The sequence below is a fragment of the Dasypus novemcinctus genome, chromosome 17 (assembly GCF_030445035.2).
Source record: "Dasypus novemcinctus isolate mDasNov1 chromosome 17, mDasNov1.1.hap2, whole genome shotgun sequence".
NCBI classification, from domain to species: Eukaryota; Metazoa; Chordata; class Mammalia; order Cingulata; family Dasypodidae; genus Dasypus; species Dasypus novemcinctus.
The window spans coordinates 20,601,530-20,628,826 of NC_080689.1; the positions used below are offsets into that span (position 1 = coordinate 20,601,530).

The 27,297-nt window shown below is 38.5% G+C and overlaps 1 protein-coding gene across 8 annotated transcripts in view; it reads left to right on the forward strand.

Moving 5' to 3' along the window:
• The window catches only part of LTBP1 (latent transforming growth factor beta binding protein 1), a 410,312-nt gene that overhangs the window by 302,123 nt on the left and 80,892 nt on the right, over positions 1-27,297 (forward strand). For all 8 annotated transcript variants that reach the window (XM_058278378.2, XM_058278382.2, XM_058278380.2 and 5 more), the window contains 4 exons: positions 7,544-7,666; positions 15,293-15,415; positions 18,720-18,842; positions 23,979-24,101. In XM_058278378.2, coding sequence (XP_058134361.1) covers positions 7,544-7,666; positions 15,293-15,415; positions 18,720-18,842; positions 23,979-24,101 — 492 coding nt within the window. The remainder of the gene's footprint in view (positions 1-7,543; positions 7,667-15,292; positions 15,416-18,719; positions 18,843-23,978; positions 24,102-27,297) is intronic.

Here is a 27,297-nt window from a genome sequence, read left to right on the forward strand (position 1 = left end):
TGTGTGAATAGTAATCTCTGTCTCCCAGGGCTGTTATGTTACATGACTTTTAGTATCCTTCTTCCTTTTTCTACAACTCTTCCCTCACTGACTGCATATTTTTATGTAGATATAATAAAATGTGTGCACTGTTTAATATTACTTTCATTTAACATTATGGTTATGGTATTTTAAAAACACATCATTCTTCATGTAGACTTGACTTTTTTTCTGTTAAGTGGCTTCATTAAGAGCCACAGTTTCACCCCCTGTACTTTTCAGGGGTAGAAACCAGTTACACTTTCTTCCACTTTCTCTGACTAAACAATGAACCTTTGAAAGCATTACCAGCGTCTTTGTCTTCATGCCATGTAAACTAGTTCTTACTGATTGATGCTTCTCCTTGACTTGTGAATTAGAACAGAACTAGTTTTAGGCAGAAACAGGTAAAACGTCATCAGGTGTGGTCTTGGGGACCCCTTTTTCCTAGTGTTAATTTCAGGGCAATAAGACTTGATTTGCAACAGTTTATTGTCCACTTAAAAATATCTATCATTTAAAAGCTCTGCCTAACACACATCATCCCTTAATGTTTCTTGGCAACTCTTCTTAGCTCTTCTGTTAATGTAGCTTCTTCTTTCAAGTTGTGGATTTTGGTTCTCTCTTGAGAGCCACTTTCATCATTCAACACTGTATTCCTTGGACCTCACATTCAGCCTGGAGTTGTTGCCCACTCGTCCCCGCCTGCCTCTAATGACTATTTCATCACCCTGGGTTTCTGGCCAGTTCTAACTGGCTGCTTCAACCAAGGCCTTTCTTGAGGGAAGGCAGCCTGTCAGAGACTCAATTTACAGCTTTCTATTGACTCTTGGAGAGCTGGTCTGAGTCAAACCTGTCTAGAGCCACCCCCCAAATGACGTTTTCTAATATTTAATTATTTACAGGTACTTTCAGTATTTCTGATATTAATTAAGACAGTCTTGGGCAAATGTGACTTCTCCGAAGCTTCATTATCTGTAAAATGGAGATGGAAATATTTTCCTCCTAGGGTTTATTGTCAGAATTAAAGAATTGATACGCAGCACCAAGTAAGTTGTCCGGTATAAGGTGGGATGAATAAATGTTAACCTGTTGTCTCACCTTCCTGTTCTCCTCCCCTTCACCCCTTGTCCCACAATAGAAGAAATAACGGCAATAACTGAAACTCATTGAAGTAAATTTTATGTTGAACTTCTCTACAAAACTGCCTTCTCTTTCTTATAAACTCAACTTATACTTTAAAAATCGCCTGTCATGGGAACTTTCTCTTTTGAATTTAAGTGATCTTAATCTTGTAGTTTCCTTTCAAAATCTGAGCATGGATGATTCCTAACAAATATTTTCTGCTTCTATAATAATGCTGCGGTCTCCATGCTTTTACTTCATTTTCTTTGCTCTGCTTCAGAAGACACAAAATCTGTCACCCATTGGATCTATGCCTTTTTGGGCTTAATTTAGTTGATTCTATGATAGACCATGTGACTTGGGAGGGCAATGCAAATTTCGAGTTATTTACAGAGTAATCCTTTTTTCTTAGTCTCGTGGATGATGATTTTCTGACTCCCATTTAAGTTCTCTAAATGTAGTATGTCTTAGGCATTTGAAGAATCTTTACTCCCCTTGGCAACTGCTTAGCCTCAGTCTTAAATAAAACCAGGGGTGGAGAACTTGCAGGATAAGCATGGAGAATTCATTGTTCTAGGAGGTCTTTTCACATGGTTAGGTTTCTAGATATGCAGTGTTGACTTTTATGGAATATATGAATATTCATAGACTATCTAAAATGGAAGACTTTCATACTACATTGATTTATTTCCTGTAACATGGCAACTGAGCACATCTATGTTTTGGAGATCTTTTAATATGTACAAACATCAGCCTTATGCCAAAATCGTTATGTGCTAAAGGAGTCTTCTAATCAACTAATAAACCATTTATTGAGCATGGAACTATGGATCTACTAGATGCCAGGGCAGAGTTGAAGTGGCTTAAAAAACAGAACACTTTTGAAAGCAGTGTCTGGGTGGGAAGACTCTTTATTATAATAACAGCAACAACTTTCCTTCATATATTTTACAAAGGGCTTTGACTTGATTGTTTCATTTGATCCTCACGGCAATCCTCCCTTTAGTACAAATGTGGAAATTGATTCCCAAATAGGTTAATGGGCTTGTCCAAGGTCACAGGTAGCAAAGGACAGCGGGGACATGTCTCCAGGTCTTTTACCTCCAAATCCAGTGTTTTCTGTTTTCTACAATACCTCATCTACTTCTCAGATATACCTGAGAAGTTAGAGAACAAAACAATATAATGAAGACGATAAAGAAAGAACCATCCCATACAAATGGCCGTAATAATAGCCCTGGGATTCTAGAGTCCGAGTTGACAGCCTGCACCTTAGGTAGCCCTAGTTTAGTTTTGCAGAAAGACAAACGGTTCCTTTGGAAAGGTGAGGTAAGAAACCAATGATATGGTGGGATTTGTGGCATTCCACATATTTCTGATTTTCTGAGGTCATCCTTGGCTCATTTGTCTAGAATATATGTAGCTTTGGCTCTTCTCCAATTCTAAAAAGCAGTGATGGATCTTTGAGGATTGTGTAACACATTTTTGTCAACAGCTCTGCTACTACTGCATATTTTAACCTGGACAGAATTGATAGAGGGGGCGTGAGATCTGAGGATTTATGGTACCTCAGAGGTAGTTGAGATTATTTCATTGCACTGTCCTGACAAGCATCTGTCTTTGATTTTGCCATGCTTGCTTTTCTGTCAAATATATTCTCCTATCATTTTTAGTATGAAAGGCCATATATGAAGAAATCGTTGAAGAAGAATTGGAGGAATGCACACTAGACTAGAGGCCAGGGAGTGGGGAGTAATCCTATGTTTTCATGTAGCTATGTTGATGGAATAAGATGTTTTCTTCCAAACCCAAAGGGTGCTCTTTTATTGAAGTCTAAGCTGGTGACTAAGAGTTAAGGGAGGCTGGAAGTCTCATTCAGCTATACTCACAGCCTCAGAGAAATGATTGGATCACAGTGTTGACAGATTCATCTCCTTTAAAGTCCTGGAACTTATCAGGTGAACTCTGGGCCTGGAAGGCGTTTTGACCCACCACCAGGGATTGGACAGGAAAAGTAGAATGGGAAGAGCTTTGGGAGAGCATGATGGTGTAAACTCAGCTACTGAATCTGCTCTGTAGCTTAGAGGTTGTGCTCACCAGAGAGGGGCTTGAGGCAATCTGATGTGTTCCCAGGATATTAGGAAGGGAATTTTCTAAAAGGTTCCTGACAGCAGACTAATTCTATCCCAAGGCAATGAGAGAACTTACAGGTGGGATTGCTGGGCAGCTGGGAGTCATCTCTGTGAAACTGAGGAGAATGGAAAGTTGCCAGAGAGCTGGAGTAAGGTTAATGTCCTCTTGTCCCCCCAAAGAAGAAAGAAGGTGGAGTTTGGGAACTAATGATCACTGAATTCCATGTAGATCTTGACAAAGAACTGCAGACTATGTGATTGAAATGATGAGGTGAAACATTTTTAAAGGAAGTAATGATCATAACAATCAGCCAGATCAGGCCAGACTACCCTGACTACCTTTACTACCAGGGTTACCAGGTCAGTAGATCAGGGGAGTCCTGTAGGCACGGCATATCTGGTTTTCAAAAAGGCATTTGTTAGAGGCTCTCTAACAAATTTGTGTTGCAGATGAGAAGGCTCAATTTTGGCTGGGTGATAGTACAGTGAAGTGGATTCATAAACCTTTGAATAGTCTTGTCCTTGTACTGCTCACCTTCTAAACCTCTGGGAACTTTCTTACCCTGGGAGGGATAACTAGTTCATTGAATGGCAAATGCCAAATTATGGCCCAAAAACCCCTGGTAAGTTGTTTGGCGTTTGGAACCATTTTTCTATGAACACATTATTTTTTGTGATAACAAGTTTCCTGCCTGAGATTAAACATAAAGCCCTATTTAATTCATTATATATATGTGCATTATAAGAATTTGGTTAGGGAAGCGGGCTTGGCCCAGTGGATAGGGCATCCGCCTACCACATGAGGGGTCCGCCGTTCAAACCCTGGGCCTCCTTGACCCAGGCAGAGCTGGCCCACATGCAGTCCTGATGCACACAAGGAGTGCTGTGCCACGCAGGGGTGCCTCCCACGTAGGGGAGCCCCACGTGCAAGGAGTGCGCCCCGTAAGGAGAACCACCCAGCATGAAAGAAAGTGCAGCCTGCCCAAGAATGGCGCTGCACACAAAGAGAGCTGACATAGCAAGATGATGCAACAACAACAACAACAAAAAGAAACACAGGTTCCCGTGCCGCTGACAACAACAGAAGTGGACAAAAAGAAGAATATGTAGCAAATGGACACAGTAAACAGACAACTGGGGCAGGGGGGCGGGGGGAAGGGGAGAGAAATAAATAAAATAAATCTTTAAAAAAAAAAAAAAGAACTTGGTTAATGTGAATATTCTCTAAGACCATAATCTTGTAGTAGGATAGGTTTTAAGCTACAATTTGGAAGACAAATGATATAATCATGATGGATTCCGGGGGACCACCTTGCTTCCCATGGCATTGATGTTAGGAGATCCTCCCAAGGATTGGAAGAAAGAACCCTGGGGTGGGGACCAAGCCTTCTCCTGCCAATACCATCCAGGCTTCACAAGTTGTATCCATGACTAAGTTGAAGAGTACTGAAAACCATTGAAAGTTATTAAAGTGGAGGAGCCAGTACCATTAATCATATTTGTATTTTAAACTAGGAGCATTTGGGAAACATTTGAAAGGTAAGATTGATGAGATATTTAGAAAATAGATTGATATGAAGGTAAAAGTGAATGAGTGAAAGAGGGAAAGTAAGGAATCTAGAAAAGATGACTCCTAGGTTTCTGATGGATGGTGGTACCATATGGGAAAGAGCGCAAAGTGGGGAGGGATCAGTTTTGACCATGAAGATGCAGAATTGCTTGTTGGTCACAGAGTGGAGATATCCAGTAGATTGACCAGCTGGGTGCTTGGATCCACAGTTTAGAAGAGAAGTGTATTTATGTGTGGCCACTTTAGACACCTTCTTTCTGTATAGAAATTCCTTAGTCATATTTTACTGTGTGATTATTTTTCCAGAACATAATCTCTGTTAAGACCATGTATTCTTTCTTCAAACTGTGCTATCTACATTTAAATGATTGGCTTAACATGGTTTGGGTTCCATGCAATTATATCTATAATAAGTAAAGAAAGAATAAACAAATAAAGCTACCCTTGATATTTCAAGGCATTCTTCTACATCATTAATCATGGTAGTAGCCTAGTGAAACAAGTGTTTTAAATATCTCATGATTGGTAATCTGCAGTGTCTGTTAATTTACTTTAGAGAAAATGTGGTTTTAGGAATTGATTTTGCTGTTATGTTTCAGTCCTGTAACTCAACGTTCCCTGGTGCATGAATAATTAAAGAGCAGTCCATACATTTTTGAACTTGTTAACATTTTTTAAACCAAACCAGATACTAGACTTGACATTTTCCTGTTCTTGTCTGGAATTTCTATGCCTAGTGTCTAGGCTCATCCTAATCCATTATTTACTTTGGCTCCAGTGTTTGGCTTCTTCTTTTAAATTGTTTGCTTTTGGTGTTTACAAAAATGGATTCCTGCAACCAAAGAGAGGGTGGATAATGAGTCAGTCTGGAAGTGCTCTTTTTGTTGTCCTGGAGTAGGATCAGTTTGTTATAATTAGTGATATTTTCTGACAGTGACAGAGTACCTATGTAGCTATTTGCTTGGCCTTTCTCAGTCTGCACATGGACACACAAAAACACCTTTGCCAGCTTTCAGTAATATTCTATTTCTGAATTCCATTTGTGAGAAAGAATACAGGTTTTATGAAATGAATGTGATCTGAATTCTGTATTACCAGATTAAGGCTGAATCTTTATTGGTAATGTATTGTGATTCTGCCTATTAATTTTAAGAGGATGGAAAGCTTTATTGTTTTCTTGGTGAGCATTGCAAACTGAGATGGAGACAGTCAAGAGCCTTTTCCTTCTCATTGTCTGTCTGCCTTAGGATGCTCTGATTAAGTTATAGACTGTGCTATAAGACTAAGCCAGGAAACGGACTTTGGCCCAGTGGTTAGGGCGTCCGTCTACCACATGGGAGGCCCGCGGTTCAAGCCCCGGGCCTCCTTGACCCGCGTGGAGCTGGCCCATGCGCAGTGCTGATGCACGCAAGGAGTCCCGTGCCACACAGGGGTGTCCCCTGCGTAGGGGAGCCCCACGCGCAAGGAGTGCACCCATAAGGAGAGCCGCCCAGCGCGAAGGAGGGAGCAGCCTGCCCAGGAATGGCGCCGCCCACACTTCCCGTGCCGCTGACGACAACAGAAGCGGACAAAGAAACAAGACGCAGCAAAAAAAGACACAGAAAACAGACAACCCGGGGAGGGGAGGGGAATTAAATAAAAAATAAATCTTTAAAAAAAAAAAAAAAAGACTAAGCCTAAATTGTGACTGTGTATAGTTTTAGCATTCTGGGGCTTAAGTTTTTCCTCTTCAAGTTTTCATTTACTGCTGCTCTACTATGTGTCTATCACCACAGCATACAGTAAGACTTCCCCAAGGAGCTCTGAAGTGGGGCACAGGACTCAAATTTCTTTGCTTTTTTGAAAACTTTGATGATTATTTTCAGGATAAATACTGTGATAGCAAGCAATTAAAAACAAACTGATATATTTTCTCTTTGCTTAACTGTTTCTATCACTAGACATAATTGCCTATGACAGAAACTTAAGCCGAAGTTAGAAGGATAGGCTTTAAAGTTACACTGTCGGATTCAAATCTCAGGATCACCATTTTCTAACTCTGTGGCTTTGATTGAGTTATTGAACGTCTCTAAGCATCAGTTCCTTCCTCTTTAAAATGATTAGCACATATGTTTTTTGTTAGGATTAAATAGAATAATACAAATTAACTATTATTATTTTGTCTCCCTCTTTGGCCCCTACCTTCAAACTGCCCAACAGGTTTATATTTCTTTCCTAGGTTGGTTTTTACCATACTGATTCACTGCCAGCTTAGAGCATTTGATTAGAGTTCTTTTTCTGTTTAGACTTCCCTGTGTTTTCTCTGGGTTACAGATCTTACATTTTGCTTCTGCAAACCTTTGAATCCTAGTGAACTGGTCAATTCCCCAAGCAGACCTTGTGCATCTCAGGTTCCATATAAAATTTTGTTTTGTAAATGATGTTGCTCTAAAACTACCCTTCCTTTGCCTCCCCTCCTGCAATTGCCCTCCATTGAATTTATTCACAGAGCATGTTTAGTTCCTTTTTGAGTTGTTTTGCAAAAAGTTCGCTAAGACATAGAGCCATCACACATGCAGCTTCTTTTCATCCCAAGGACTAACTTGAAAGTTCATCTTAAAGAATCTGCCCTGCCTTCTGAAGGGCCACTATTTCCATAATTTTATTCAGGTTTTCTTTCTTTCTTTTTTTTGCTGTCCATTAATCAACATTCCTCAAGATGTGGATGAGTGCCTGGAACCAAGTGTCTGCTCAAACGGTACTTGCTCCAACCTCGAAGGCTCTTACATGTGTACTTGCTACAGGGGTTATAACCCAACCCCGGACCACAAGCATTGTAAAGGTAAGTACTGAAAGCAGACTTCCTGTTTTTACTTGAACTTCATTTATAAGTAGCTGAGAGTAGCTAGCCTTAGAAAAGGGAACCATGTTACCTGTCATTTATTTCCACTGGGCTACTTGGTGTGCATTTTGGTTGGCATTCCTGTTTTTTAAAGATTTATTTTATTTATTTCTCTCCCCTTCCCCCTATTGTCTGCTCTCTGTGTCCATTCACTGTGTGTTCTTCTGCGTCTGCTTGCATTATCCGGCATTGTCTCTTTTTTGTTGCATCATCTTGCTGCGTCAGCTCTCTGTGTGTGCGGCGCCACTCCTGGGTGGGCTGTGCTTTTTTTCACGTGGGGCGGCTCTCCTTGTGGGGTGCACTCTTTGCGCATGGGGCACCCTTATACGGAGGCGCCTCTGTATAGCATGGCACTCCTTGTGCGTGGCAGTACTGTGTGTGGTCTGGCTTACCACAGGGGTCAGGAGGCCCTGGGGATTGAACCCTGGACCCTCCATATGGTAGACAGACTATCAGTTGAGCCGTGTCCTCTTCCCATGGTTGGCATTCTTGGAAGAGGCTCTTCATTGGTGGTTAAAGAGAGTAGATATATACCTAAATAAAAATAATGTCGTTTTAGAGTGTCCATAAACCAGAGACCTACTTATTTTAAGAGTAATACATGCAATTGTACAACTCCGTGAATATACTAAAAACCATTGAATTGTACACTTTAAATGGGTGAATTGTGTGGTAAATGAATTGTAACTTTAAAGTTGCTAATACAAAAAACCATATATACACGATGTAGGAAATTTAGAATACCCAGAAAGGCAAAAAGGGTAAAGTATATCATAATCTCATTAATGTATATTCATCTCATGGATGTTTATATAGTTAAAATTATACTCTACGCACAATTTTGTATCCTACTTTTAAAATTTAATAGTAGTGTATATCATAAGCATCTTACATTCATTAATAGCTCTTTGCAAACAGTATTTTTAAAGGTTGCATAATATTTGAGTGTATTGCTATAACATGGTGTTCTTACTTTTTTCTACCTTCTCATTAATATATATGTGTAAAAAGTATAGCATTCCTTTCTTCTAAACTTTTGTCTGAATTTTAGGATTATTTCTTCATCATAAAAATGGAATTACTGGGTAAAATGTTCTGAATTTTTTGTACTGTTGTGATAGGAAACTATTAATTTTTAATTTTAAAGTATATTTATTTGAGAATGTTTAATATTTATTTTATATACCTTTTGCCTTTAATAATTCCTTAAGCACTTTTAATTATTAAACATTTCATATATTTATTTAACATTTATAATTACCCTTATATAAATTTCTGCTAATATCTTTTCCCACTTGTCAGGTTTTTATTTTTCAAATCAATGTATTTTTAACACTATATGTAATACATATATAAACATATACATGAGGGAAACGGACTTTGGCCCAGTGGTTAGGGCGTCCGTCTACCATATGGGAGGTCCGCGGTTCAAACCCCGGGCCTCCTTGACCCGTGTGGAGCTGGCCATGCGCAGTGCTGATGCGCGCAAGGAGTGCCGTGCCACGCAAGGGTGTCCCCCGCGTGGGGGAGCCCCCACGCGCAAGGAGTGCGCCCGTGAGGAAAGCCGCCCAGCGTGAAAAGAAAGAGCAGCCTGCCCAGGAATGGCGCCGCCCACACTTCCCGTGCCGCTGACGACAACAGAAGCGGACAAAGAAACAAGACGCAGCAAATAGACACCAAGAAAACCAGGGGAGGGGGGGAAATTAAATAAATAAATAAATCTTTAAAAAAAAAAAAAAAAACATGAATGTATTATATATATATATCTTTTCTCTGGTATACTATTGTAATTTGTCCAATGTTCAAGTTTTTTGTTTTTATTTTATAATTCTTTTTGTTTAAAAGAAGTTTTAACTTTTTTCTGTTTTCAAGTCTATGGATTGTTACCTTTCTGTGTTTGTCCATTGCTTTTATACCTGAATGGTAGCTCATGCTCTCTCAGAGGAAAAAGGGAGATAGTAAGTAAGATTTTTCTCCTTCGCTAAGTAACTGTGTCAATGTAAGTGAAGGATCTAGGGTGGCATTTAATTTCTCACTATGGTAGGCAGTCAGTGGATATCCTAGCATCCTCTAAGAATCAAAGCATCTCCAACTGGTGGTTAGGGAATTCTCAGGCATCTAAATTTGGTATGTTGCTCTTTTATACAATAGAATGCCAGCCACTTCCAGTGGTGCAGCCCAGGCTGTATGCCAGAACAGTAGGCACATCTCCCTTTGCAACTTGTCCTTTTCCTCCTGGCCCACATCCACAGTTTTACTACTGACTCCTTAAGCCAGGCATTTCCTCAGGCCAAATTAAACATGGCAGCCATCTACAAGGCATTATTTCCTCCCCCATACTCAGCATTAACAGTGGATGAAGGTCTCCAGCTTTAGAAGTCATTGTTAAACCTCTTTGCTCGCCTAGTCAATTTCCATATCCTATTATTTTATCTTTCTTCCCAATCTGCCTTTTTTTATCTACTCGTTCATGAAAACTCTTGTAATCTGGCCCTACCCTTCATATTGCAAATTTCCTTGTAACTACTGCATTCTTCCACGTGAATTCTCTGATCCATCCAAGTTGGTGTTCCAGCTGCCCTGTGAATAGTCTGTTCTTATTTTTGACCCAGGCACTTGCTCATGACTGTCTTGCCTTGCATATCTATCTTCTTTCCCACTGCTTACCTGAACCTTGGCACTTCAAGGGGTTAGCTGTGCCACCGTAGATAAATTATTTCAGCTTTCCAGATCTCATGCCATCCCTAAAATTGAGGGGATTAGACTGTCTACAGAGACAGAGTTTAGAATAAACACATGTTGAATGAATGTCTCATTACCCCTGCCTTATTCTGGATCATCACCATTCCAGAGGAGTTTGCTTTTCTCTAATAGCTCTCCTTAACACCTCAGAATTCACCACCCCCTAGGAAGGTAAATTCCAATTTCCAATCCCATAGAGTGTTCTCCTGGGCCTCTGCAGAAGCTACCCTTCTTCCTTCCATTCTTTCCTCTCAGGAATAGCAAGGGACCAACATGGACCAGGTACTGCACTCAACTGAAAATGTTACTGAGAGGCTTTACCCTCTCAAAGAACATTTGCTTGCTGGGAGGAATACAAATCTGCAACTGATAATTATAGATAATAAAGGGTGTTAAAAGGCAGTTTAACCACCTTTACCTAATCACGAGAGGTAACATCATCAGTGATACCACGTGCATATTGTGTACACCTGATGTTATGTGCGGAAAAGGACACTTCACCCCTGTGCTATTCTTTCCAAAACCCACATCCACAGTCTACTCATGATTAAAACCTTATGCAAATCCAGATTGGGGCTATCCTACAAAGAGGTATCTGGCCAGTTCACCTCAAGACACTTAAGGCCATGAGAAATAAGACCAACTGGAGTGACAAGACAGCTAAATGTAATGTGGTGCCCTGGATCGGATGCTGAAACAAAAAGACCACTTTAATGGAAAAACTGATGAAATCCAAATAAAGTCCAGAGTTTAGTTGAAAACAACAGGTAGTTTATCAGAGCCTAGCTCTGCTACTCACAACCTTTTTGAACTTGGCCAAGTTGTCTTACTTTGCTAAACCTTACTTTCCTAATCTGCAAAAAAGGAACAATAACGGTACCTACCATGATTGAGGTGAAAAATTACTGAAGATAATTCATGACTGATGTAAATAATTCATGAGATAATGAGATAATGGATGGAGATAATACATGGATAATGAGACAGTTTAGGGATAGAGCGGAACACATTGTTGCTGATATTATTTCAGAAATTAAAGCCTTGAGCAGTTTTGTTAAAGTAATGACGGGTGTGACTAATTCCGCTTTTGTGCTTCTGGGAAAGCTTCACATAGGTGTTGCTATTTGAACTTCCTTCTGAAATATTCAATACAAGAGGGAGAAAAACTTAACAGGCAGAGGAAACAGCACATGTAAAACCTTGGAGGTGGGAAAGGGCTGTTATCTCCACTTGCCAATTAGTCTTGCCCTCCTCTCTGATTCTAAGGGTACTTGTTCATTACAATCTGAGTTGGATCAGGCAAGATCCTCTTCTCCTTTAGTTACCCAAGTTTGGACTAATTGCTCTCCTTACTCTGACAAAACTCTTCCTTTCTACTATAATACATTATAAAACACCCGTTTTATTTAACAATCTTATAATCTTTCCCAAACCATAGCAGTTCATGGATGCCAAACATCCCAGATCGTACAGCTGACCCTTTACAATATCTCAGCAACTCTGCCAGTCTCACCATGTTGATAGCCGTAAATATTAACTTTGTCTTTCCCTCACTAAATGTGCTGACAACTTTCTTCAGATCATAGATATATTATGTAATGTATTAACTCATTACTTTTTTTCATGCCCTCATTGTATGTGGACATTTTAGCATTGCATGTCTAAATTTATAAATACGTAGATACTCCGTATCATAACTTTGAGCTGGACCTGCCACCGTGTATGTGCAAAAAGTCCCTTAAAGTCATGGAAATAACATTTTCTATTCATCCTTGGCACAAAGGAAAGGTGATGTTTATCCCAAATGCCTATTTTATTGAAAAATAAGCTTTCTTTTGTCTTAGGAATTTCATCCCACATCTGAAATTAAGCTGCTTTTGTTCCCCTTGGTCATTTTTGTAGACCCAAAGATCACCTTGTTCAAGATAACTGGGCTGCCTCAAGTTAGTCTGAATGTGTGTGTCATTACTTACAATGAATTACTTCTGACAATCTTCCCAACCTAAATGACTAACTTATGTAAGATGTCTGGCATACCCTGACAGTATTTGGAATGGAGGATATACCTTACTGCAAACATCTTCACATGGGAATGTTTAATTTGTCATCTTCTATGAGAATCTAAAAAGGAGTCCAGGCACTAAAAATGTTGTCAGACTTTATGAGATCCAACCAACTACATGAGCTATTGTTCATCTTAACAAGTTTTTGAACTGACATCTCAAGTATTTTATAGCATGTGCTGAAAGAAAATACAACGCAGGCTGTTCTTTGCTGCCAACCACTGCTAAAGCTAATAGAGTGTTGGAAAGGTGTAAAATAATTCTTAAAATGAAATTCAGCTTGCTTATTTAATTTCTTTGTTGATAATCAAGAGTTGGCAGCCACGACTTTCATGGGGAGTGAGTTATATGGGAACCTCTTATGTTTTTTTATGTTTTTTTTTTTTTTTTATGTTTTTTAATGTAGCACTTCTTGTGATCTTTTAACTTTAATTTTTGGAAAAATAGAATATTATAGCAGTTATGATAGAGGAATGACAGTGATCTACAACAAAAAAATAAATAAAAATGGGAGGAAAAATAAATAAAGGGACCAGTAGCAAGTCAGTGAAACAAAGCTTTCTAGTCAATTAAAATAATTGCTATGAAAAATTAAATAAGAAATGAATTCCTGAACTCCAATTACATTAATAATTCGTGAGCTATTTCAGCTAATTCAGGGAATTGGGATAATCTGACACCCTGATATTTCAAGATAAAACTCAAAAGGATAATGCCGCATTACAGGCTAAGAAATGCAACTTTTCCCAGAAAATAGGTTATTATAAATAATACTTGAGGGAAAGAACTCAATTAGAACTCAACTAATGGGGTTTTCCTGACAGAACTTTAGTTACTTTTAAAGAATTAGATACTTTTAGAAGAAAACAATCATACTTGGATCTTTATGACAAAATTTCTTTTCTTTTTTTAATCTAATGAATAATGTTTATTGAATCCTCTGAATATTTTACATTTACTCACATAATCATCAGAACATATATTTGAATAATAAGAATACTTAGTATTTATAAAGTATAGTAATAATTACTGTAATTTAAATCAGAAAGCAGAAACAGATACATTAAATAGCTTACTCTCTATCTGACCATATGCAAGTGGTGGACCAGCCAGTTAACAATTTTTGTTGTTGTTGTTTTTTTCCTTTTAACATTCTTTTCTTGTCTTTATTTATCTCTCCAATGTTACATTAAAAAAATAGAGAGTATGTGGGGTCAAAGTTTCTTTAAAACAAATACTGCTGGGAAGCGGCTATGGCTCAATTAGCTGGGCTCCCGTCTACTATATGGGAGGCTCTGGGTTCGCGTCCCAGGGCCTCCTTATGAAGGCAAAGCTGGCCGGTGCACTGCGGAGAGCTGGCACAGCAAGATGATGCAACAAAAGGGAGACAAGCAGATACAGAAAAATTGCACAGCAATTGGACAGAGAAGAGAGTAAAAGAAAAGGCACAGCAATTGGACAGAGAAGAGAGTAAAAGAAAAGGAGCGAGCTACAAGGGGGGGGGATAAATAAATAAATCTTAAAAAAACAAACAAACCCAAATACTGCTCATTTTTATTTATTACTCAATTTATATTAGGACTCCTTTCTTGCCCTCAATGTGTAACTCTTTTTTGTATAAGGTTATGTTCATAGTGTTTTTTTTTTTTTTGTCTAGTATCTCAGTGAATCCCTACAACAAACCTAGGTATGGGTGATGAGGATCAATCTCACAATATTTTAATCATGAGATGTTTTTATAAACTGACTAGCTATTCAGATACATACTGAGGCTGTGTCTGCTATGACAAAGAGAGAAAAAATGGTCTAATGAGTTCAGACCAACTTGGTGGCCAAACAAAAACATTTAGAAAGTGAACTATGTCTTTCAGAAGTGCTCGAATTATTGATGAGGCTATTCCTTTACTTCAGTTGTGACTTCATATCCATGTCATTTTCTAGAACCCAAAAAGAAGTATATCCTTTCTCAGTCAAGGCATTGTTAAAAATTCTCACTTTATCACTTTCTACTTTGACCTTCTAACAGCTGCCATCATCATGCCATTGTTTCTCGTGGCATTTCTTGCTACTTTGAAAATGAGCTCAGTGTCCTTTAACACAACTGTTTGACCTTACAGTTCTTCAGCTTCTTCCAAACACAGTAGAAATGTCTGTTCCCCTAAAGAATGCCTACATTTTGCTTTGTTTTTAAAAATTTTGGTAGAATATTCATTCTGCCTTCTTTCCTGCCATGCCACAGTTCTGTAAACTGCCTGGTAGCCATTATTTTGTGCTTCAGAGTCTGTCTTCTGTTTTCAACTCTAAAATATTTCATATTTTATTTCTGCTATAAGAGTATAAGATAGAAATGCTGAGGAGCTTGATGTTATATAAGTAGCTTTTGCTTGCTCATAAGTTCATCACCTACTAGTAATTATTTCTCTTCTATGTTCTGCATACTGGGATTGATATGCAGAACTTTGGTGGGCTGATACATGCTGAAATTTATAGTGTTCACATAGGAAGTACATTATTTTGTAATAAAAACCCCAGGATGTATTGCAGGGAAGACTACATTCTCCTGGGTATTCCCTTTTTCTCTTTTTATAGAAATCTTTTTGTAGGTCAGGCCTTGCAAGGCCGGCCTGGAAATGAAAGGCTTTGGGGTGGTAGCTAAGGTTTGTGGTCTCAAAATTTTAATCAAAGCAGGGGTGGAGATCGGTGGGAGTTGTTCTCCATCTAAGACCTCATTTTAAATACGTGCTCTTGTTTGTGTTTACAGATGTCGATGAATGCCAGCAAGGGAATCTCTGCATAAATGGGCAGTGTGAGAACACCGAGGGCTCCTTCAGGTGTACCTGCAGGCAAGGGTATCAGCTATCGGCAGCCAGAGACCAGTGTGAAGGTAAGAATGTGGTAGGGTAAGCTATTGCGATTTCTGCTGAAGGTAGCTGCTCTCGAAAATTGTTACTTCAAGAAAGTGAGCATGCCTCTTAAAGGCCACCCAGATGCTTTGTAGGACCAAAAAGGCAAAAGATTTAAACATAAGTCAGGGAAGGCAATGAAACAGGATGGAAAAGGTTAAATGTGAAAAGTATGCCATTGGTGATCAGTGACTGGGTGCTAATATTAGGGAGAAAAAATATTGCTCTCTGTAATTCTTTACTGCAGAAAAGAATTTTTCTTGAATTCATTTAAAGGTAGTATAGTTTGGAATTTCAACAATTACAAGGTCATTATATCAGTTTGGTATTATGCTCTGGAATGTTAATGACTTGTTTTTGTACATATTCTGTTTTTAAGAATTTTTTGCTTTTTTTTTTTTGGTTTGTAAATATCATTAAGATTTTTCAGTAAGGCTGAAATCAGTAGTATTCCCTTATGCTCAGAGAAGAATCTTATGGAATACATTCTGTTCCTGCAGGTGGTAGTGAGAATTCTGAACTTGGTGAGGTTTAATTTAGATGTAAAAAAAAACATTTCATTGACCTTCACAAAGAAATACTTCACTTACCAATAAATATATGCTTCCTCAGCGTAAAGATGTGACATCAGCTCTGACAAGTTCAACCATTCAGAGTTCTTGAAAAGAAATGTCCTTTTTTTTGTTACCATAACCTTTCCCAATTATTCATTTTTAAAATACAGAAAGTCATTATAATACTTAGTTATAAGTGTAGAATGAGAGAACACTCACAAACATGCACACATGCATACACAAGTAAATTTGTTTTAGATTCTACAAGTTTTTATACTTTGTTATGACTCTTGAGCTCGGTTATTTAAGCACTTAATGAATTCCTATTTTTGTAGTAGAAAGAGAAGTATACATATAATAAAATAAGGGTGTAATATGCATGGTTCTTTCTTTTGAGGAGTCTGTGAGATAACTACCAAAAATAATTCAGATACATCTACAAGTTTATCAGTAGGAGCCACGCAATTTTAGGTGCCAATGTTTTGACAGTCAAAATGATGCCATGATCAGAATGGGGAAGAGTAATGGTGCAGGGTCCCCATGGAAACTGGTGTTGTCTTAAAACTCATGTCATTGACGGAAGCATGTAAGTCCTTACAGATGTTATAAAGGAAGTCTATCAACAAACAACATGAATTGAATATCTACTAATTGCATGTGGGAAGTCATAAGGGATGTGGTAAGCATAGTCCCTGCCCTTATGCCCACAGGAAGCTTAAAATCTAATGAAGAAGGTAAAAACATTGATCTTACATCCATGCGTGTGAGCCTAAACCCAGGACCCAGGACTGTGGCCCTAGACCAAGTGACCTCTAAGCCACGAATATGTGTGCCAGGGAAGAGTGTAGATGCCAGATGGGCCAAGGGGAGGGAGGGGCTGTTAGATTCGGCTGAAGATCATCATCGTTATCAGGGGAGGGAAACTGGAAGCCCAGTGGCAGGAGGGCCAGAGTAAATTAGTGATAAAGAAATGAAGAAGTGTGCCACGACTCTTTAGATCAAGGCTCAGTAAACTTTTTCTGTAAGGACTGGAAAGTTAAATATTTGAGGCTTTGCAGTCTCCGTCACAACTACTCAACTTTGTCATTATAGTGTAAAAGCAGCTATAGACAACAGGTAAATGAATATATGGTGCTGTGTTCCAATAAAACTTTGTTTACAGTAAAAGGCAGCAGATTAGACTTGGCCCATGGACCGTGCTTTGCTGACCCTTACTTTAGATAATTAGAGGCTTTTAAGCACAAAGGGTTGTAGTTGAATATTTAAAATAAATCAAGAAAGTTAGTTGAGGTTCCATATATAGAGAACTTATGAGCCAAAATTTTAGTCATAGGCTGCTTGCTATGAACTTCATTTCCCGAAAATGTATTATCCAGGAAATTTTTACTTTTTAAATTTGTTTTACTGATGTGGGCTATGGGTGGAAGGCTCTTTGTCTCTTCAGAAATAACTAAGCTGTTTGACTTGTGTCTCTTCAGAAATAACTAAGTTGTTTGACTTGTGGGTGTGGAACGGTAAGAGGCTGCAGTCCTGCCCTTAGGGACGGTGACAGCAGGCTCCAGTCCCAGAAAATGTTTAACAAAGCAAGGGCTATAAACTTTAAGTATTTAAGAGAAATGCAAAAACCAAGGCTTATCTAAAATGTCTGGAGTCCTTGCTAAAAGCTTACCTAAGATGTGGAAGAAATATATGCTAATTGAAGCCTATTGAGAACTGAAACAAAGAGACCATTTGGCCTTTCCTCTCTGTATAAAAGACGTTTGAAAATCTTGTTCGGGGCTCGGGATTCAAACAGAAAGCTCCCGAGTCCGGCCGGCCGTCAATAAACCATTTTTTCCTTCTCAAAATCATTCCTGAGTCCTGGCCTCTCTATACTCAAATAATTGAACTTCTCTTAAATTCCACAACATTACCACACTGTTTTGTAAGAAGTAAATGTTGCTGAGAGTGATATAGAAAATCATTTGTATGTTTGTGTGTGTGTGTTTAAGCCTTAGGCTATGTGGAACTTACTAGAAAGATTGGAAATTTTTCTACCATATACATGTTGGTGCCACATGAGCCTACCAAAAGCCCCGGCTGCTTGGACCAGGGATAGGCACTTGGTGCAAAGAATGACACTCTACTAAGTAATGTCCTAGGCAATGGCTTGGCAGGAAAATTCTGCACAAAGGTAGTGATGATAACCAATTGAATCAATAAGATTTGTTTTTGTGTGGGAGGTGACTCTGAACTAGAAATGTAAATAAGAAATTCCATTCTAGGCAGTTAGAGACAAAAATAAAAAGTGACAACCTTGAAAGTCAATAGAGAGAGTCCATGATTATTTGTTAAAAAAGCATGGTATTCTCTTGCATGGATGCACCATAATGTATGTGTGTGCTAATGCTCTATGAGTGAATATTATTGTTGCTTCCAAAATTTTGACATTATACACTACTATTCAATAAGTGAATTTGTACAGAAAAAAAAATACAGGAAAATATTTGCCACCCATCAATGTGATAAATATGGATTGATTCCTAGCTTATTGATTAAAATTTTAAGTTCATCTCGATTTTTCCTACTGGAAATTATTTACCATTCATTAAAGGTCAGGTTAAGCCATATAATGAAAACTCTGGTTTAAATAGATTATAGATTTAAAATTTATAGACCTCCTTTATATGAATGATTGAAAGTATTTTTTAAGCACCGCTATGGTTTTCTTTTTTAATATTCTTGCTCCTAGATATTGATGAATGCCAGCACCATCATCTCTGTAGTAATGGACAGTGCAGGAACACAGAGGGCTCCTTCCAGTGTGTTTGTGACCAGGGATACAGAGCGTCTGCCCTTGGAGACCACTGTGAAGGTGAGACTTGTTACTTAAAAGGGAATCTGAACATCATTCTGGCGCCTGCCCTCGACACCTGCCTTTTGACTTCATAGCCAAGGACGTTGAATCCCTGCAAACTATTTTTCCCACGGTCACACAGATGATGCAAAGAAAGGACTGAAATCCAGGCCTTCTCTGCACTGCTCCAAGCTGTCTGTTAGAAGAATTGTGCCATCTGAAGGGGTAAAGAATCAATTTAACTTTTCTCAGCTGTGGATGATTTATCCTGAATGGGTAGTTCTGAACTACAACACCTTATTTATGCAGGATTGTCCAAATGTTCCAAATAAGTAAACACAAGTTAATTTTCCAGGTAACCAAGAGCCAAACTTTAATTTAATTTTGAGTTCTTTGCATGAAATATTTCTAAAATGTGTTCCACACACACAGTATTGTGCAGCCGTTAATGTGCTTTCACTACCTACCTTGGCGCAGATCCTCTCTGAGGTAGTCAGAGCTGGTGATCCAGTCCTATGTATGAGTAGGAAGATACCTTCTTTCCCCTCACTGCCAGCCTGGTGCATGCAACTTCTCTCTGTGTGCAGTGTCCACCCAAGTCAGTGTTCTCCAGCTCCTCTGCTAATTTGCTGCATTTAGGTTCCCTGTCAGTTGTAAAATGAGAAACCTAACTGTGGTGAGGTTGTGACCCACATGGAGAGTTAGTCTCAAGTGAAGGTCGGAGCGAGCCCACCCTTGAGAGAAGGGATGAGCTTTCTGGTGAACGGTTCTGTGGCACATACTTCAAAGAACCCAGATCCTTTTTTCACTTCCCAGTACTTGGTTGATTACAGTGCACTGTCATGTATAGAATCTCATGTTTGTGACCAGAGCATTGGTGACAATCAGTTACAAAGTGGCGAATTCCCATGGCACCACCCTTGGAGGGCAATTTTGGCAAGGTTTCAAAAGTCTCACACCATACATTGTCATTGAATCACTTTATCAACTTCCAAGACGTCATCCTAAGGTGATTATATTCTCAGAGGGTTAATAACCACAGTGAAAAGTTGTAATCAACATAACTATTGAAAAATAGGCAAGTAGTCCAATAAGTGATCAATATAATAACATTGTTATGTGGTGGCGTGCCAAGGTAAGAAGGACGACCGTGGCGGTGGGGGGCAGAGGGTGGAGCACCAAGGCCAGTCGTGGAAGAATGTATTACAGAAGTAAGTAGGCGGTAGGCTGTAAGCTAAGGTGTGGAAAACCTAAACTGACCGTCATTGTCTCTTAGCCTAGCCAAGAGGGTGACCAGGCCATCTGGCCAGTGGATCCTCATTAGGAGGCATGTTCCTCTATTTTGGCTGTTTTACTGTGTAGTCATCTCATTAGAACTCTAAAAACATCCACTTGCATGAAAGGCCAAACAAGCATTATAATTTTTTTTAAGCAAAATTGCTTTTCATTATGACCATACATATTTATAAGATTAAGTTCATAAGAAAGTTCCTTTTGGAGTATATAATCAGGTCCTTTTCTCTTAAAGTCAGGGCTAATTTCCCTTGTGTTCTACATTATAAATAGGACTGGAATCTATGCAGCTAATTTACAGTGCCCTCTGAGGCTGTATTAGCACTTCAACCTGCTAATTCCCAGCTAGTGTAATGTCAGCCCTCCATGGTATTTAGCTACAACTAACCAAGGTCAGGTGCCTCTCACAGCTGAGGGAGGAAATGCCATCTTCCTTGTTGGCTTTTAACTTTACGTGTGTAATTTTCCTCTAATAAGTCTGGCAAAGTCATCATTTTCTTATAGTACTATCCTGTAGTCCTGTTGCTTCACTGAGAGTCAGAATCCCAAGTGGTATACTCATTTCCATGTGCTAATTATTTCAGCACTCTCAGTAGCCAGCTGGTCTGTGATGAAAGGTGGCCTCCAGTTGTCCTGATCCTTAGATGGTCTCGGGCATCTGCCTCTGTCCTGTGTCTCTTCCCTGCACTATCTCTAATTCCAAGGCCCAGCAAAGGCATGAGTGTGGACTCATGTGTAAATAGGACCTTTTGAAGAAGATGTTTTTAGTTAAGGTGTGGCCAGTTGGGTCAGGGTAGGTCAATCCGTATTGCTAGAAGCCTTATAAAGAGATGAAACTGGAAGCCAGGGGTCAGAGAAGGCTGCACAGGAAAAGACAGAAATCAGCAGAAATGAAAAGAACAGACAGGAGGAAAAGAGAGGACATGACCATGTGATGGGAGGCAGAGATATGTGCCAAGGAACCCCAAGGATCGCTGGCAGCCAGAACGCTACAGACTTTGGGAGAAAGCAGGCACAGTCAATATCTTGATTTTGGATGGCTTCTAGCCTCAAAATCATGAGGCAATAAATTCCTCTCTGTGCGCCAAAACCCAGTTTGTGGTGTTTGCAACAGCAGCTCAGGCAGGCTAAGACACTTACTATGTGACCCAGGCCTTTTCTTCTATTTGTTTATTCAAGGAGAATAAGAGCATATGTTCACAAAAGATTTGCAAATGAATATTCATAGAAACTTCATGATATATTACAAATTATTATTTGTAATAGCCCAAAATGCAAACCATGCAAATGTCCATCAATAGGGAATGAGAAAACAAAATTGTGTTGCTGCCATACAGTGGAATAAACTCAGCAATAGAAAGGTCAGAACTGTTGATACACATAACAATGCGGATGAATCTCAACAAATGTTTTCCTGAGTAGAAGTTGTCAAACATAAACAGGGCACAAGGGAGCCTTTTGGGGTAATGGAATATCTTAATTATGATGGTGGTCACAGGTTGTATATACACTTGTCAAAATTCATGGAACTGGACCCTCAAAATAGATGCATTTATTGTGTGTAAATTGCACTTCCATATAGTTTTAAAAACTTCTAAAGAACAAGTGGTAATCTACTTTACTTGTATCTTAGGTCTTATGGTCAGTATTCAGAAACATTGTAACTTTGTTAGTGAACATTCATCGCAATTTGTTTTATTTTCATGGAATGAAATTATAAGGAGCTCTCGCTTTTTTTTTTTAAATACATTTTTCATTTATTTTTAAAAGATACACAGATTACATAAAATGTTACATTAAAAAATATAGGGGATTCCCATATGTCCCACTCCCCATACCTCCCACTTTTCCCACATCAACAACTTTTCTCATCAGTGTGGCACATTCACCGTAACTGAGCACATTTTGGAGCACTGCCACACAGCATGAACCATAGTTTACATTATAGTCCACACTCTCTCCCACTCCATTCTGTAGGTTATGGCAGGAAACAATGTCCTGTATCTGTCCCTGCATTGTCATTCAGGACAATTCCAAGTCCTGAAAATGCCCCCATCTTACACCTCTTTTTCCCTTGCCCTGCCCACAGCAGCTCCAGTGGCCACTGTCTCCACATCAGTTGGCCTTATGAACAAACATTTGAAAACAAGTTGATTGGCTGATTGAATTGACTGAGGAGAATTCAATTCATTGTCACCATAGTTGAACCAGACAAGGAGGAATATAAGAAAGATGGCGGCAATCTCCATGCTTAGTTCTCCCTAAAACTTCTCATGTATTTTAAACAGCAATCCTAATTATTTCCAGGAAATGCTATAACATGCCAAACTCTGAGAAAACAAAGAAGGTTTTGTTCATTAGCTTTCTTATATGCTGGCCATTTATTTTTTATTATTATTATTATTATTTTTAGATTTTTATTTTTATTTATTTAATTCCCCTCCCCTCCCCTGGTTGTCTGTTCTCTGTGTCTTTTTGCTGCGTCTTGTTTCTTTGTCCGCTTCTGTTGTCGTCAGCGGCACGGGAAGTGTGGGCGGCGCCATTCCTGGGCAGGCTGCTCCCTCCTTTGCGCTGGGCGGCTCTCCTTATGGGTGCACTCCTTGCGCGTGGGGCTCCCCTATGCGGGGGACACCCCTGTGTAGCACGACACTCCTTGCGTGCATCAGCACTGCGCATGGGCCAGCTCCACACGGGTCAAGCTTGAACCGCGGACCTCCCATGTGGTAGACGGACGCCCTAACCACTGGGCCAAAGTCCGTTTCCCTATGCTGGCCATTTAAATCCTGAGCAAACCCCATAGAAGAGAAACTCATGGAGTGTTAGGAATATGAGCTCTGTGTGAGTCGCACATTTATGTGACTTTTGAGTGTAAAGATAAGGAAAAACTTATGTTTTCTTAGATATAGTTTACTTAGCCTTAATTTAAAAGAAATAGCCCTCACTAAAGATGGGCCTGCCTTCATTCAATGCGAGGGAGTCATTAGTTTCTTCACGTGCTCATAGTCAAAACTCATTACTAGGTACAGAAACCATTTTTAGTTGCACATGTGCTGCAAACATACACATTACAACAAAATCCAGGCATCATCAACCCTGGCTGTCATAACTGTTGAGTAACTTCAGCCAGGCTTGTTCATCTTGCTGATTCGTCTTCCTGCTACAATCCCCTTTAATCACCCTGATTCCACCCTGCCATCAAGACTCAAAGCAGATTCCTTTCTGCTACATAAAGCCTTTTTTGGCCATTGTGATATCAAGTCTCTCAATTCTTTTGGCAACTGAAGTCAATACTGTTCTTTTTGACAAATAATCATATTCTGTGAAAATTCTTATGTTATTTTAAACTATTTAAAATTTTATATGTTTGTTGATATAATTTGTGTTTTGACCAAACAAGTTTCTTTGGGGGTAGGGATCTTGCCAAACACTTAAATTTTTTCTGTGATGTAAAGTACAGGATCTTTATGACTGGATGCTCATGATATACTTACTGGTTATGTAGTTAAAGTATGTTTTTTTATTTTCTGTCATCACCAAGAACACAACCAAGTAAGTTATCGTTTGTTGCATAATTTTGACTTTGCTCCTTCCAGTTAATTTTGTTTAGTGTTAAAACCTCCGAGTTTGTGTATTGTCCAAAGTTAAATCCTTGGAAAATGTTTCAATTTTTTAAAAACTCTTAAAAATGACAAAGCTGTTATCCATTTAAAATCATGTGTTATAAGTGATGTAAAATGCACATTTATGCGAATTTTGAGTGTAAAGATAAGGAAAAACTTAAGTTTTCTTAGATATAGTTTATTTAGCCTTAATTTAAAATTTTAGCCTACTAAACTTACTTTTTTTGTAATTGATTTGCAGATATCAATGAATGCTTGGAGGAAAATAGTATTTGTCAGGGAGGAAACTGCATTAATACTGAGGGGTCTTATGATTGTACTTGTCCAGATGGATTCCGGCTAAATGACAATAAAGGATGTCAAGGTACTTCTCTCTCTTTTTAAGTCATTATTTACATATTTCTTAATTCTGTGATTCTTTCTGGTTGATAGTCTGTGCCTTTACTACTTCCTTGCTTTTATATATAAATGAGCTGTGCTACTTTGTATTCTTAAAATAATTTTTTTGGACCTGCATCAAATAAAGGAAGTTCTTTCTTTGGACAGCACCAACACTGTGTCAACTGGAACTCATGCATTTTGGAACCGTGAACTCACTTTACGTAGCCCTGTCATACCACATTACATGTATAAGCCTTGCTGTTGCTTCTATGAACCAACCTTGATATTTGGTTCTAAATTTTCCTCCTAGCTTTTTTATACTCTTCATGGGCATATTTCATTTGGTTCCATAGGTGCTATTTATCTGTCCTTTTTCCAATCCTTGTTTTTATCCAAAACTCATCATTCTTTTTCTTTTCCTAAAAAGCCTCACTAATAATTTGGTCAAAAGTATGAAAGATTGGATTGTATACTGTTTCAAAGTGCTATCATTTAATCTCTCAAATAACAGTATAGTGGAGATAGAATATTAATAAGAATACAGCAACAATTACTACAGCAATTTTAATTGAGCACCTACTATGTGCTAAATAATGTAAGCACTGTAATTCTTAGAACAACTCAAGAGATAACTGTTCCTGAGTCCATTTCACGTATGAATAAACTGAGGCACAGTTAGTTAGCATGCTCCTAGCTGATATGTGGTAGTGCGATATTTGAAGCCAGATTGTTTTATAACATCACTCTGCCATTATGGAACTCTGTAGTGTACCCCACAGTATAAATAAAGGATTGTTAGATTTACTGTTTATTTATTCACTGTGATGTTTATGATTTTAAAATTCTGAATTGTCATAAATTACATCTCCTCTCCTATGTGTCCCGCATTATAGTATTCTTGAGAGGGAAGATGGAGTCTACTCTCTAAAATTTGGTAGTAGGATAATAATATACTTTATTATCTCTCCACACCCAGTGAACTCTATCACATAGCTGTTAAGGACATTAGCCTTGACCTCAAGAAATTTAGACTTTTTAAAATCAATTCCCTTCTTGATCTCATGATTTAAATATACTGCTCCATACCTCATTGAATATCATTTATTCATTTTGCCATCATGATACAATAAGATGAATTTAAATTTTACAGTTTTTCCAATGCAAAAATTAAATGTACTTAGATTAAATGCAGTAGAGAAGGAATATTTGAATTATAAATTGATGTGAGAATATTTCCATTTCGGGATGTTGACGTTTTAACAAAATGAATGTTGATTTATATAAAAATGCCAAGAGATGAAAAGAAATTTAGTCCTGTTTTTATTACCACCTTTGGCTTAAAAGCAATATTCTCTTTTTCAAATGCCTCTCTTGTCCATTTTGTGTACAGAAGAGAGGCAAAACTACGTCAGTATAAATGGATCAGGGCTTCGTATTGAAAATTTTATAATTTAACTTCTAGAGTTAAGCCATAAGGATTTGATTTAGTTACCTGATTTCTTAATTGCACTCATGTTTTCTTTCCATGCATTGAAATTGTGTCTGTGGTTTGATGTCAACTCTAATGTATATGACTGCTCTGAATTTATGATACTTTATGGACTAACAATTACTATTTTTTTGTCTTATTTTTTACACTTTGTTTTCAAAGAATCTTTAGGTTACAGAAAAGTCACTTAGAAAATATAGGGGATTCCTATACATACCCCACCCTGTCTCCGTCTCACATTTTCCCCGTTAATAACATTTTACCTGAGTGTGGTAAATTTCTTACATTTGAGGAACAAATAGTGAAGCACTGCTGCTAACCATGGCCAATGGTTTATATTTGTACCATGCGCTTTCATGGGTTTTGACGAAATGTGTAATGGCCTATATTCATCATTGCAAGATCATGTAGTGCAATTCCAATGCCCTAAAAATGCCCTGTGTTCCATCTATTATTCCCTCCCTCTCCCCTTGGAACCTATGGTAACCACTATCAATTTTTGAAGAATAAGGGTCATAGTTACATGCATTAATATTGAGGGCTTGACATATTGGTCTGCTTTCTTTTATTAGGCACTGGTTTGTTCTCGAGAAATTCTTGACTACAATGGTGGAAATATTCTTTTGGCAGATATGGCAAGAGAGGATTCCTGGTGCAGGGCTTCAGGGCGGGGGGATATGTGGGAAAGGGCGCAGTGGGGGCGTGCTTCTGTGGAATATGGATGTGTTCATGTGGTCATAGGGTGAGATCCACACAATGAACAAGAAAATACAGCTGAACTCCCATCCTGCAAGTCATGCATTGTTCTCAAAAAGAAGGGCAAGAATCTCTCGAGAACAACTGTCATTATTAAATGGTTACAGTGGTGATTCCCGTATTCCATAATGAATTAATAGGTCTGCTTGAAAAAGTTAAACCCCAATGGATAAAAAGGATTCCTGAAGCAGTTCTTAATACCATTTAAGGGTACTTTTGTGTATGAACCCCTGACCTGTCTACCTACCTTCTTCTTTAAAGGCTATGATTCAAAACCTTCACCTTGGTTTGAATCCTCTCTTTGCTCTGTCAGTGAAGGTAGCTTTGTGTTCTTTTACTGCCTGAATTTACTAGTCTGCATCTGTCTAATCACAGGATCATGTCCGCATTCTGGAGGTAGGCATTGATTTCAGAATTTAATATCAAAAATATAAATTGCTGGCACTAATAACCATGGGGCATATTTGAATAACAATGTGTAATAGGCATACATTTTAAACCTTACCTAATAATCTGAAGATAGTTTCATAATCTTTAGGGCATTTTCAACTGAAACTGTCTTTAAAGATTCTCTTACCCCTCAAAATTAGTGATGATATACAGACAGCATGGAAATTTCAGGCTAATAACCACTTTAGGAATGTGGCAGCGTTTATTTAGGGCTCAGAACGCACTTGAGTTTCACGTTTTGGCTATGCATGCCAAATTGTGAATTTGTGTGGAACCTCGGACCCATGAAAGAAACCCAGTTTAAATATTGTCTGGCTTTCAGCTCTGAGTTACTAGCAGCATATTGCGTAGTTTAGAAATGCCTCAGTAAGTACACCCCAAATTAAATGCATATGTTTCTCTAGTTCCAGATAATCTTAGCAGTTTTCCTGGAAAAAAGTCTGGTAATTCATCCTCAGTTCCTGTCATCAAACTTTTAGACATT